This window comes from Cervus canadensis, chromosome 4, assembly GCF_019320065.1.
Source record: "Cervus canadensis isolate Bull #8, Minnesota chromosome 4, ASM1932006v1, whole genome shotgun sequence".
Lineage (NCBI taxonomy): Eukaryota > Metazoa > Chordata > Mammalia > Artiodactyla > Cervidae > Cervus > Cervus canadensis.
Genome location: NC_057389.1, coordinates 15,054,116 through 15,067,916, shown reverse-complemented (window position 1 = coordinate 15,067,916; position 13,801 = coordinate 15,054,116). Strand labels below are relative to the sequence as shown.

At 46.9% G+C, this 13,801-nt stretch overlaps 1 protein-coding gene across 1 annotated transcript in view; it reads right to left on the bottom strand.

Moving 5' to 3' along the window:
• Positions 1 to 3,944, bottom strand: part of ELL2 (elongation factor for RNA polymerase II 2) — a 70,009-nt gene extending 66,065 nt beyond the window's left edge. The window contains exon 1 of the mRNA XM_043464609.1: positions 3,437 to 3,944. Coding sequence (XP_043320544.1) covers positions 3,437 to 3,595 — 159 coding nt within the window. The 5' untranslated portion in view covers positions 3,596 to 3,944. The remainder of the gene's footprint in view (positions 1 to 3,436) is intronic.
• Positions 3,945 to 13,801: the final 9,857 nt, after the last annotated feature.

Here is a 13,801-nt window from a genome sequence, read left to right as displayed (position 1 = left end):
ATGCTTAATTTAGGAAATTAACCTCTTGAAGTTTCTGGGTCTTAGAAAGTCATCACAAGAGGAGGAATAACAGTCATAACCTTGCATAGGCCAACACTTGGGAGGCCACTTGTCAAGCATCAAGCACCTTCCTATCAAGTACAGGAATGGTAGGGAAAGTTTCACATGAGAGGTTAAAGCTATCCTGCCCCTCCTCCCCAGGAGAGAACAGAATTCCAAATGCAGCTACAATTTAAAGTAAGGAGCCCTACTTTGATAAGGGTGGAAAGTGTAACAGACCAAGTATGTATCATTCTCCTGGAGGATAAAAGCTGGGCCATCTGCCTACTGCTGGCAACTTTACTGTGATGGGGGAGCCCCCGTCTGCCTGAGTCAGGAGGAGGGGCCCTGTGGGAGGTTTGGCTAAACACACCATTTTTCAGCTGTCAGAAGTTCCCAGTCTTACCCCGATTCCTGCTTTTCCAAGTCCCTTAAAGTGTTTCCGTGGCCAGAGTGACAGTGAGGCCTGGGGACGGAACTGGTTAAGTCAGAAACGAGGCTGGGACCAACCGTAACCGTCAGATCAGCTTACTTCTTCCTCCTCTCCCTGCATATTACCACTTTTACTACCAGCCTTCCAGAAGAAAACGCACCCAAGGACTACACTCAGAAAGGTAGAAGGGCTTGGAAAAGTCTTCTCCGGTTCCCTTCTCTGCCTCTGTACAGACTGACCAGACCTCTTAATTTGCATACACAGAGATGGAAACAGACAGTAATGCTATTCATAGGCAACAGAAGTAGTCAGGAGTAAGGAAAGCCATTGACTTTGGTACCTTTGCCTATAAAGTGAACATAAATAATCAAGAACTAAGCAGTGGGCTGGAAGAATTTTTGATCTGCTATTTCTTAAGACAATGGCATATAAATGTGGGGGCTTTTGGACTCAAAGCATTCTAAACTTTAATCCCAAGCACGAAGCGCTAAGGTGTGGGAGGCAGAAACCAGGGGAGGAAAACAAATAGCACTCTCTTCTTGGGTGCCAGCAGCCATGCAGGTCACGGCACGCTGGGGGCTCCTGTCGCCTCAGCCTCCCTGGGGAGCACCCCTTCCCTGGGTGGCCTCCTCACCCACCCGCTTCTTCCCTCTGATCCAGCGTCTGTCAGTCTTGCTGTATTCAGCTGTACGGTTTGCCAGTTGTCCTCCAAGATGGCTGGCTGAACCACTGCCCCCAGAGATGCCTCCCCACCCCTGTGTGTCAGTTATCTGCTCCCTGGGTCTGTTTCTGACTGCAGGTTGGCCTCCTCCGGCTGACTCCTTCCTCTCCGGTTTCTGAGCGTTTTCTCCTCTTTACATACCCTGACCTACCTTCTTCCCTCTTGTCATTCCTTCCACGCCCTCCCCTAGGAACAGAGACAGACTTATCTCTCCATCTTGCAGGGCTGAGTTTCTCTCCACTGTCTGCCCGCCTATCTGGCTTCCCGCACTCGGGGCCTCACACTCCATGCTGGCGCTGCTCTCTCCCCTGCAGATGCACCTGTCTGCGAGTAGCTACTGACACAAGCAGTTTTTCTTTATTTCCTCCCCTTCCTACTGCTGAGTATACACTGACTTCCCAGTTATACCTGAGACCTTTTTCCCCCCTGAGATTTCACAGGTGTGTGCAAGGCTTCTCCTTGTGCACGCCCTCCGCCCTCCACTCCCCGGTCTAAGGGTTTTTTCACCTGTAGTCTCTGGTGGGTAACACACATGCCCTGGAATGTACATTCATGCGCCTACTCAATCTGTGAGTACCATCTGCAGGCATGTCCCTGAGTGTCTCCTGCTGTTTACACGTACACTGTTAGGGGAGTTCAGGCACTTCTCAAGCGGTGCACAGCCGCGTGCCTCCCCCTGCGTGCAGCCTTAGGTATGGGGGCGCCTCTGAAGGTTAAGTCTCCCTTGGCCCAGGTTCACACCTCTCCTGACGTTTTGCTTACGGCTCTGGGCCTTCCTTCGAAGCATTTAAAGTGCCTGGCACTAGTGGGAGCTCAACAGATGTTAATTCCTTTCTCCACTTTTATCTGAACAACTGTGTGTGTCCGGGTGTCCTCCCGGCCTCTGCGCCTGCTTTATGAGATCAGTTAATCGGTGCGCGTTTCCTTGGCATGGGCTCGGCTCTTCGTCGGGATGCCCTGCGGGTTCTCTCCTCCACGGATGTCTCTCTTCTCGGAGCGACTGTTAACCGGTCTCTCAGATGATCTATGCCTTCCCTTTCACGATGTGTCCACTCTGCCTCCCTCACCCACACACGGTACTGCATGGCCATAAACGGCGTCCCCAGGCACTCCGCTTGCTGCGTCCCTTGGCAGTGCCTTCCACCCTCTCTCTCACTTTTTTTTTTAAACCTGCAAACGCGTTCCTTGGTTTGTCCTCCAATCGCCGAATCTGTGAGCCTTCGCTGTGCTCTAGTTGTGTGTGTGTGTCTGTGTCCACGGGTCTCTCTCCGGAAGGCGGAGCGGGGTGCGACACCCGAGTCTGCCCAGAATGCAGTGTAACCACCTCCCCAAGCCCCGCACCCCGATCCCGGTCTCTCTCTAGGTCAATGAGTCCGCCCCAGCCGCGAGCGACGCGTCTTTGGGGGATGAGGAGCCACAGAGAATCCTCCTCTCTCGGGGACCGAGGTCCTTGCTCCCGGGTGAGCTGTGTGTGTGTGTGTGTGTGTGACTCCCCGGTTCTCTGGGAACGCGAAGCGCCCCTGTGCCCGAGTCCCTCGAAGTGTAAGGTGTGCCCCCCTCCGCCCGCAGACGCGGAGCGCCCGTGTCAGCCTCTGCGAGTACACGGTGGGCACCCACCCCACCCACCCCTCCACGCCCCGTACGCGACCGCCCGTGTGCCCCCAAGTCCCTGCGGGTAAGTGTGTGTCCCACCTTCACACGCGGAGCGCCTGGGTCCCGGTCTCTCCGCGGCTCTACGGTTAGGACTCCCCCCCTCACCCCACCAAAAGCGGACGGCTAGTGCCAGCCGCTCCTCTCCGTTCTGTATCTGGACGCTGCCCTCCCCCATCCACCCCCAAACGTCGTGGGGGCAGAGGAGCCATTTCACTCGTCTCTTCCCTGGTTGCCTCTCTCCCTCAGCGGGACCGAAAAGGCTAGAAAAGCCCCGCGGGCGCCGTCGGAAAGTCCCCGCGGCTCAGGGGCTGCGGCGGCCTCGGCCCCGCCGCCAGGGGCCGCCCGCCCGCCCGCTCGCCTTCCCCGGCCACACGCCCCGGCGCCCGGCCGGCCCCGGACGGTGGCGGCCGTCAGCCACCCTCGCCCGGCCCTGCCCGGCCCCACCGCGGCGCGCGCGGACGGCAGCCGAGGCGAGTCACCGCTCCGCCGGCCCTGAGCCAGGTGCCGCCAGGTCGGACACGGGGCGGCGCGGCCGGGGACGCCCTCTCCCCTCTGTCCGAGCCCGGGCCGGCTCAGCCGCCCGGCCTCACCTTGTGGCTCTGGTAGGTCTCGAGCGCGCGGATCGCCGTCTCGGTGAGCTTCACATGCAGTACGGTGATGTGGTCCTGTCCCAGCCGCCCGCACGACAGCCCGTAACGCTGCTCCTCCCGCAGGCCCGCCGCCGCTGCCGCCGCCCCCCCCGCCGCCATCTTAAACTCCCCGGGGTGCCGCCGCCGACGCCGCTCGGGCTTCAGCCTCCACTGCGGCCGCGGCTGCTCGGGCGTCTGCAGCCGCCGCCACAGCTACGGCCATCCCGCTGCTGACGTACTGTCATATACTGCGCGCAGGCCAGACCTCCGGCGGCCACGGCCGCCGCCCGCCCCGCCCCCCGGCCTCGCGCCCCGCCCCGAGCTCGTCTCATTGGCCCCCGGGGCTCCTTAGGACCGCCCTTATTGGCCGCCTCCCACTCTCACGGGGGCGGAGCTCAAAGTCGCCGGAGTTTTGCTCCCGGGACGGGACGTCCGAGAGGTGAGAGGCTGACGTCGAGGTGACGCGCCAACTTAATCACACCTGACGTCACGCCTGGTGGGCTTGCCTCACTGGCGGCCATTGGCCAGGCTGGTTTGGGGGTGTTTGTGGGGGAGTCTCCTGCTAGTTTAGGGTGTCCAGGTTGCCTGGTCTGATTCCCTGGAGTCCGAGCCCCGCCCCTTGAGGGGTACAGAGAGCTGGGAGTGTAGGGGGGGAGACTCTCTTCCTGTGCTGGTGGTCCTTGGAGAGGGAGATTCCCAACCCCAAATTGGTGGCCAAGTAAGGACTTCGTTCCCCGACGGCTGCTTTAGCCTGTGGAGTAGGATGTGTGCGTATGAGGGAAGGTCGCAGTCACTTGTGGAGAGTCGCTCCTCAGAACTCGTCGCTTTGATGAGCGGCTGGAACTGGGGAGAAGGACGCTCTTCTTCATCATTTCGCCCGAAATTTGAAATTAGCGAGTTGGCCCCCGGCTTTGAAGAATTCTGCTAGATTGTGTGAAGCCTCTTAACGAACGTGAAACTAGCTTAGGAACCGGTGCCTGACGCTTTGGTGCTGTGGGCACAGCAGAAAACGGAAATTGAAGGGTTTTCCCACGCCGTGCCCGGTTGCCATCCCGGAGAGAGAAATGTATTCCGTTCCTTTGGAGTTCTCCAAAATAGGCGCAGGGTTACGTATAAATTATGCATGCACGCATGGGACTTGGGGCGGCAGTTAGGGTTTTCCTTTCGAAGGGCAGTAGGAGAGTTTAAGTGGCCTTCACTTATATTAAGAGACACAGCGACATCATGCCCCGGTTTAGTCTGGGTTCTGTCCGTTTCATTTGACAGGGAGGTGTTTGAGCTGTTGCTGTTAAGTGGAGGAGACTGGCGTGTGAGGGGGGTGAGGAGGCTGGGCGCCCTTTCCGTTCCTCGCGACGCTCCGTGTGTGGGCGTGGCTAAGGGAAGACGCCTTATCCCGAGCGCTCTTCAGCGCTGCGTGTGGATCGACTGGACAGGCTTCCCGTCAGACGATGAGTTAACCGGGGATCAGCGACGCCAGATATTAAAAAAGCAAGCTAGTCAAAGGCTTGAAACTACTGCAAGGTCTTTTTTTTTTTAATTACTTAAAAAAATTTTGAGACTCTTTTTTGTTTCCCTCAGATTATAAAACTCCGTTGCGTTTGACAGGGATTTCCCCAGAAAAAAAAATGTATAGGCATTTAATCAGTGTTTCCCATACTTTAAAATTGGATAGTGCCATTATTTTTTTCCAGACAGGCCCAAGGGGGAGTTTTCCATGATTCACCTCCCGCTTTTAATCAATCCTCTACCGTTCATGCACACTACCTCTTGTTTCAGACCCTTGAGCCTTACAGATGACAGAACAGATTACAGATTCGTCCTGTAAACAAATTACTGAACGAATCCTTCTTCCATAGAATATGGGTTAAGTGGAAACGCCTGTATTAAGTGTTGTTACCAGGAAAGCATTTTTGAAATGGACTTAATTTCAATCCACTAGATTCTGCTAGCTGTTAAGACATGATTAACACTTGTTAATCTAGTTTACTAGTGTTTAACTATCTTAAATTCATTAAATAAGCCAGGCAATCACAAAATAATTTAAAAAGTAATTTCATACTTGAATTATTCTTTTCTCCTGTTGGCTTTACTTTAATAGGGAAGGACTGACCACATATCCAAAGCTTTAATTATTTGGGGGTGGGGGTGGGGGAGACTGACCAGAACAAGTAAAACCTGTATACCATTCCTTTTTTGGTGAAGGTGGGTAAATCCCCGCCCACATGGCATCTTAACTTGGCCTCCTCTTACTCAGAACTTCTGATGACATCCATAGGGTGGGGAAGGAGCTAGGGTGGTTTTCACTGTAGTTTTTAAATGTCTGACCTGCAGGCACTTAATAGAAATTGATTTTTTTTTTCTTAGTTGTGATAAGAAAAAATTTTTCATGCTGTATTTTAGTGAGTAACCTAATCTTTAAGCGAGTACTACAGTATATTATTGTAGTGAGTTAATGTTTGTATTTTCTCCCTTTGGAGCATTTCAACTGTGGAAGGAAGCAATGACCATGTGTTAATACAAAGTAATAGGGTAATCCAGTTATGTGTTTCTTCACTGCAAAGTACACATTATGCCTGCCTGAATCAGTTGGGCAAGTTGTGATGCTGATAAGGGTAATTATTTCTCAGGGGGCTGATGAAAGTAGCTCTTTGGGAAGTTTGCCATTTTATAGTTATTCTCAGTTTTTAGTTATTAGTTTCATTGACAAACAATTACTGAATGGTAAATAAATGTAAAATGCTGTGGAATATTTAAAAATTAAACAGGATAGTCTCTTATTTAAAGGGATTTTCTGTTTGAATATGGGGAAGGAACCAACAAACTCAAAGCAAAAAGATTAGAGAATTAGTAAGTGCTAAATTTGGGTGGTAGAGTTTATGAACTTAAACTTCAAAGAGTCTGGAGAAGTTTTGTAGAGGTGTAGACCTTGAACATTTTTTGTGGTTTTAGTAGATTCTAGATAAGTAGAGCTGGTATAGATGGGGAGGGGCCAGCTAAAAGTGATCTTAATGATGATTCTAGCTAAACTCATTCCTTTTATGAATGAGGAGGCTGAGACACCATTAATTTAAAAGCAAGCTGCCTAATCTATTACAACCAGGAGAGGCAGAGTCTGCATCAACTCTTTTAGTGTTGTTCTAGTCACTATTTACACTGAGGTAGCTATTGTTTAGACTTAATAACTGAGAAGAAACCTCTTATATGATAATTCAGTGCAGAAAAAAGGCTAAAAGGAAGTGACCTGGTTCTGGACCTGCTCTCTCTCTCATGTCTAGTGTGCATTGCAGGCAGAGGTTGTGTGAACATTAAGGCCACCACTGGCCTTCAAGTGCTGGGTCACCCCTCTTTCTGAGTTGCCATGTATTTAATGACAGTTTCTCACTTCTCCTTTGAAACTGAAGTCACCAATTCAGGTGCCTTCAGGGACCATTAGGTACCCAAATAAGCCAGACAGTATGCCATAGGTACTGAAGGTGCTGGACCGTGGTGAGTTATAGGTGATTAAAAGGCTCAGTGACTTTCTGGTCTAGCTGTTTGCTGCTAGGGGCCTGCAGGGGCCCAATGTTGTCTGATGTGGTAATTTTTCAAGAAAAGCTGTAAATCAATCATTTTTACATGAGCTTTCTAAGTTTATTTATTGGCACCTAACATTTTGTGGACATTAAAGCCGCTTGACCTGAGTTAGCTCACAGCTTTCTAGTTTTCAATCTCTGCTGTAATGCTTTTCAGTGCGGAAAGGCCTTTCTGTCTTGTATTGATACATGTCTTAGTACTTTTGAGAGTTATTTCTTAAAGCCACTTATAGAATAGTTCCTACTAATGTGTTAATCCAATTTGAAGACATTAGTAGGAACTATTCAAAAATGGGCTCCTAAGTCAGTGCAGATGGTGACTGTAGCCATGAAATTAAAAGACGCTTGCTCTTTGGAAGAAAAGCTGTGACTAACCCAGATAGCGTATTAAAAAGCAGAGACATTGTTGACAAAGGTCGTCTAGTCAAAGCTATGGTTTTTCCAGTAGTCCAGTATGGATGTGAGAGTTGGACCGTAAAGAAGGCTGAGGGCCAAAGAATTGATGCTTTTGAGCTGTGGTGTTGGAGATAACTCTTGAGAGTCCCTTGGACTGCAAGGAGATCAAACCAGTCAATCCTAAAGGAAATCGGTCCTGAATATTCATTGGAAGGACTGATGCTAAAACTGAAGCTTCAATACTTTGGTCACCTGATATGAAGAGCCAGCTCATTAGAAACCTTGATGCTGGGAAAGATTGAAGGCAGGAGGAGAAGGGGACAATAGAGGATGAGATGGTTGGATGACATCACTGATTCAATGGACGTGAGTTTCAGCAAGCTCTGGGAGATGGTGAAGGACAGGGAAGCCTGGCATGCTGCAATCCTTGGGGTCTAAAAGAGTTGCACATGACTGAGCGACTGAACAACAACAGTATCTTAATACAAGGCAGTAATTTCTATTATGAAAAGAGAACACAGAACCTTACAGAGTTATAGCTGAGCTCTCTGGAGGACTATCCAGATGGGAATTCTTTCCCCTTGGAATTCTCTCTTCCGTATGCCTCTTTGCCTCCCATTGGGTTTGATCCCAGAGCATTGCACTGCTCTTCCTTCAAGACTTTACCCAGTCCTGTGCAAAAATCTCCTCCTTTCCTTGGACAGAACTGAAGTAGTGGTTTTATGGTTGTACAGGAACTTCACCAAATGTTCGTAGCGAATAAGGGTGCAGTACCTACAGGAGGCACATAAATATTTGTTGCCTAAACACAGATTTTCTCTTACCTTGGATGAGGGGTATCTCTTTACGGCTGCTCCAGCAAAGCTCAAGGCAAATTTGGCCTTGGAGTACGGAATGAAGCAGGGAAAAGGCTAATAGAGTTTTGCCAAGAGAATGCACTGGTCATAGCAAACACCCTCTTCCAACAACACGAGAGAAGACTCTACGCATGGACATCACCAGATGGTCAACACCGAAATCAGATTGATTATATTCTTTGCAGCCAAAGATGGAGAAGCTCTGTACAGTCAGCAAAAACAAGACCAGGAGCTGACTGTGGCTCAGATCATGAACTCCTTATTGCCAAATTCAGACTTAAACTGAAGAAAGTAGGGAAAACCACTAGACCATTCAGGAATGACCTAAATCATATCCCTGATGACTATACAGTGGATGTGAGAAATAGATTTAAGGGACAGAGTGCCTGATGAACTGTGGACAGAGGTTCATGACATTGTACAGGAGACAGGGATCAAGATCATCCCTATGGAAAAGAAATGCAAAAAGGCAAAATGGTTGTCTGAGGAGGACTTGCAAATAGCTGTGAAAAGAAGAGAAGCGAAAAGCATAGGAGAAAGGGAAAGATATTCCCATTTGAATGCAGAGTTCCAAAGAATAGCAAGGAGAGATAAGAAAGCCTTCCTCAGCAATCAATGCAAAGAAATAGAAGAAAACAACAGAATGGGAAAGACTAGAGATCTCTTCAAGAAAATTAGAGATACCAAGGGAACATTTCATGCAAAGATGAGTTCGATAAAGGACAGAAATGGTATGGACCTAACAGAAGCAGAAGATATTAAGAAGAGGTGGCAAGAATACACAGAAGAACTGTACGAAAAAGATCTTCACGACCCAGATAATCACGGTGGTGTGATCGCTCACCTAGAGTCAGACTTCCTGGATTGGGAAGTCAAGTGGGCCTTAGAAAGCATCGCTACGAACAAAGCTAGTGGAGGTGATGGAATTCCAGTTGAGCTATTTCAAATCCTGAAAGATGATGCTGTGATAGTGCTACACTCAATATGCCAGCAAATTTGGAAAACTCAGCAGTGGCCACAGGACTGGAAAAGGTCAGTTTTCATTCCAATCCCAAAGAGAGGCAATCCCAAAGAATGCTCAAACTACCACACAATTGCATTCATCTCATACACTAGTAAAGTAATGCTCAAAATTCTCCAAGACATGCTTCAGCAATACGTGAACTGTGAACTTCCAGATGTTCAAGCTGGTTTTAGAAAGGGCAGAGGAACAAGAGATCAAATTGCCAACGTTCACTGGATCATCGAAAGAGCAAGAGAGTTCCAGAAAAACATCTATTTCTGCTTTATTGACTGTGCCAAAACCTTTGACTGTGTAGATCACAATAAACTGTGGAAAATTCTGAAAGAGATGGGCATCCCAGACCACCTGACCTGCCTCTTGAGAAACCTATATGCAGGTCAGGAAGCAACAGTTAGAACTGGACATCGAACAACAGACTGGTTCCAAATAGGAAAAGGAGTACGTCAAGGCTGTATCTTGTCACCCTGCTTATTTAACTTATATGCAGAATACACCATGAGAAACGCTGGGCTGGAAGAAGCACAAGCTGGAATCAAGATTTCCGGGAGAAATATCAATAACCTCAGATATGCAGATGACACCACCCTTATGGCAGAAAGTGAAGAGGAACTAAAAAGCCTCTTGATGAAAATGAAAGAGGAGAGTGAAACAGTTGGCTTAAAGCTCAACATTCAGAAAACTAAGATCATGGCATGTGGTCCCATCACTTCATGGGAAATAGATGGAAAACAGTGGAAATAGTGTCAGACTTCATTTCTTTGGGCTCCAAAATCACTGCAGATGGTGATTGCAGCCATGAAATTAAAAGGCGCTTACTCCTTGGAAGGAAAGTTATGACCAACCTAGATAGCATATTAAAAAGCAGAGACATTACTTTGCCAACAAAGTCTGTCTAGTCAAGGCTATGGTTTTTCCAGTGGTCATGTATGGATGTGAGAGTTGGACTGTGAAGAAAGCTGAGTGCTGAAAAATTGATGCTTTTGAACTGTGGTGACTCTTGAGAGTCCCTTGGACTGCAAGGAGATCCAGCCAGTCCATCCTAGAGGAGATCAGTCCTGGGTGTTCATTGGAAGGACTGATGGTGAAGCTGAAACTCCAATACTTTGGCCACCTCCTGCGAAGAGTTGACTCACTGGAAAAGACCCTGATCCTGGGAGGAATTGGGGGCAGGAGAAGAAGGGGACGACAGAGGATGAGATGGCTGGATGGCATCACCGACTTGATGGACATGAGTTTGAGTAAACTCTGGGAGTTGGTGATGGACAGGGAGGCCTGGCGTGCTGCGATTCATGGGGTCACAGAGTCGGACACGACTGAGCAACTGAACTGAACTGAAACACAGATTTTAAACTGAACAGTTGTTTGGTCGTGTGTGATTATTTTTTACTCCATCTTATTCAAGTGTACCTGGAGAAGGAAATGGCAACCCACTCCAGTATTATTGCCTAGAGAATTCCATGGACAGACGCTATAGTCCATAGGGTCACAAAGAGTCGGACTGAGCGACTAACACTTAGTCAAGTGTAAGAAATATCACAAGGCGTTATTTATCATCATCATCATTATTGCTAAATCTGGCTCTAAGCCCCCCTTCCCCCCCCATCTCACCATGTAATAGAACAATAAATCTACAGGTCTTATAAAGGTCCCAGAGTATATGGGGAGGGCTCTTTGGTCTATGTCCATTGATGCTTGTATAATCCATTAGAAGCTCAAGAATTTCCCTTTAGGATGGGTTTGAGTTTGGGTACAATCTGGATGGGAGGAACCAGGGGCTACAAATTAAAACTGGGTTTACATAGCAAGAATACTGTTTTTTCTTTAGATTGTGTGTTTATATGACTGTTTGCATTGAAGGTAGCATTGATAAGAAGCTATCCCAGCTCCGGGGCTTCCCTGATGGCTCAGCAGTGAAGAATCCACCTGCTAATGCAGAAGACGTGGGTTCCATCCCTGGGTCAGAAAGAACCCTGGAGAAGGAAATGGCAATTCACTCCAGTATTCTTGATTAGAAAATTCCACGGACAGAGGAGCCTGGCAGACTATAGTCCATGGGGTCGCAAAAGACTCGGCAGGACTTAGAACTAAACAACAAAGCAAATTCCAGCTCTAGACTACTATCAATACAGTCTCTTAGTCTCCAGAATTCTTTCCTCCTCCTTGGACCCTCTGGTTCTTTTAAAAAATTGTAATCTGGGAGTAAGAAAAGTATACCCCTCTCCCCAACCCCTTCCAGCCTTCTTCCCTCCAGTTCAGATACTTTCTTCCTCTCAGTGGTGCTGTGTAGAAGGTGAGGTGGGTGGGTACTCTCTCTCATTCTCTCAGGTACAAGGGAAACACTACTCTAGCTTCCTAAGACAGGGATACCAGTCCTGATGGACACCTTTCTGGCTTCTCTCCCTCTTTGTCCCTTGCCATTCCTCACTTGAAGAGTGGTCTCTAGGAAGTTGTATGTACTTTGAAAGCAAAATGGTTTAATTCTCCTGCACACGAAGAAGACCTTTTCCTTCTGTATTGACTGAAAGAAATGTCCACAGAATTGCACAATATAGTGACCAAAATTTCCCTTTCTCCCACATGATAGTTGGTTCTGTGGCTTTTTAGCATAGTGCAAAGTGCCCTGAAAGGTGTCAGATGAGCTTGAGAATGAGAAAGGTGGTTAAGATTGACCTCACAACTCTGTTTCCTTGCTATTTTGTACTGAAAAGGAGCACATGTATTTCTGAAGAAACAGGAAGACTAGAGGGGGCAAAATGCCAGTTCAACTTTTCACTTTAAAACATGGTAATAGTGGACCAAATGCCATCAACATCAAGAACGGTATTGATAGTTAATAATAGCTGAATTCCTGATGGGACTTTGCATTTTAAAATCAGTTAAGTTCTATTATCTCTTTGAATTTTCTCTCTGTACTCTTTGAGGTAGTCATTGTTTTATATGCATTTTACCTTTAAGTGATACACAGAGAGGCTGTGTGTCACTCAATTGGTAAGTGATAGACCTTGGCCAGAACGTAAGATTTCCTTTTACAAATCTAGTACTTCTTTGAACATGCCTCTAATGTCTGAGGAATTATACTGAATGTGTCAGGTTTTCACAGTAATTTCACTAAAATGAAATGGTTCTACTTTAGGGGGCAGCTTGGGAGTTGGTTTTGTTGATCTTGAAAGAAAGACTTAAGTCATTTGAATTACCTGTTCCACACAAGCACCAAATAGTCTATTAAATAGTTAGAAGGTAAATAAAATGATCCACTCAGCTTTGGTTTATTATAGCTAGCATACTGACTTTAGTGAGATTTATGAAAGGTAGTAATAATTGTATTTTTTATGTATGGCATAATTTGTGATATATTAGAACTCTTGGTATATCAAATATGTGCCCAAGTGCCCATATGAAGGTGCTCATCTTGGGAGTTCCCTAGTGGTCCAGTTATTAGGACTGTGGGCTTTCACTGCCAAGGGTGTAGGTTCAGTCCCTGGTCAGGGAACTAAGAAGATCCTGCAAGCTGTACAACAAGGCCAAAAAGGAAAAAAAAAGGAAAGAAGAAAATGCTCATCTCATACTTTTAATTTATAAGGATTTACAGTTGTCATATCTTTGCTTTTATTGCGTGTTGTTCATATCCAACATGTAATAAATGATTTATTTGATAAGAGATTTATTTATTTATTTGATAAGTGATTTATTTGATCACGAGTCTCTGGTCAAAAGCACAATCCCCAAAGGCAAAATACCACTCTCTTTATAACATGGTTTTCAGAACATATTATGGCAAAAAGTAGAAAAAATATGTATCACTCATATGAACATAGAAGCTTTTCTGTTTCTGCTTAGAGAATTAGAATTGTAATTGCCCTGATCCCATTTTTTTTTCAGTCATCAATTTATTCAAGTATCATGTTTATCATGTTTTGATCTGTTATGGCCTACTATTTGGGAGCTTTTGCTGTTGCTTTGAATTTTGGAAACTTAAGAACCAACGTGACCCTTACAGGATAGAATATTTATAGAATTAGAAACAGGGTAGTTTAGTAAGATGTAAGATACGAGTATAAGGGATTTTAGATGAGAAGCACCATTCAGGCACTAATTCAGTGGTGTAGGAGTTGTAGATTGTTGGAACATATTCAGCTCAGGGTGTTGCGAAAAGCTTCATGGAAAAGTTAGCATTGAAACATCAAAGGCTTGGAGCTGTGATAATGGGCATATTGAAATATTCTAAATTTAGGTATCTTATAAGCAGCGGTTTGCTATCACAGTGTGTTTGGGGGAAAAGAGAGTAATCTGGTTTAACTGCTATATGGGACACATGAAGATGCTTGTGACAGAGCCAAAAAGACGAGCTGGGGACAGATTATTAAGAGAGCTTTCAGTAATGGGTTAAGGAGTTTGGACTTTTATCTGTGAGCAATAGGGAACCTTTGGAGGCTTCTGACCAGGAAGTGGCATAATCAAATCACAAGTTAGGACTCTT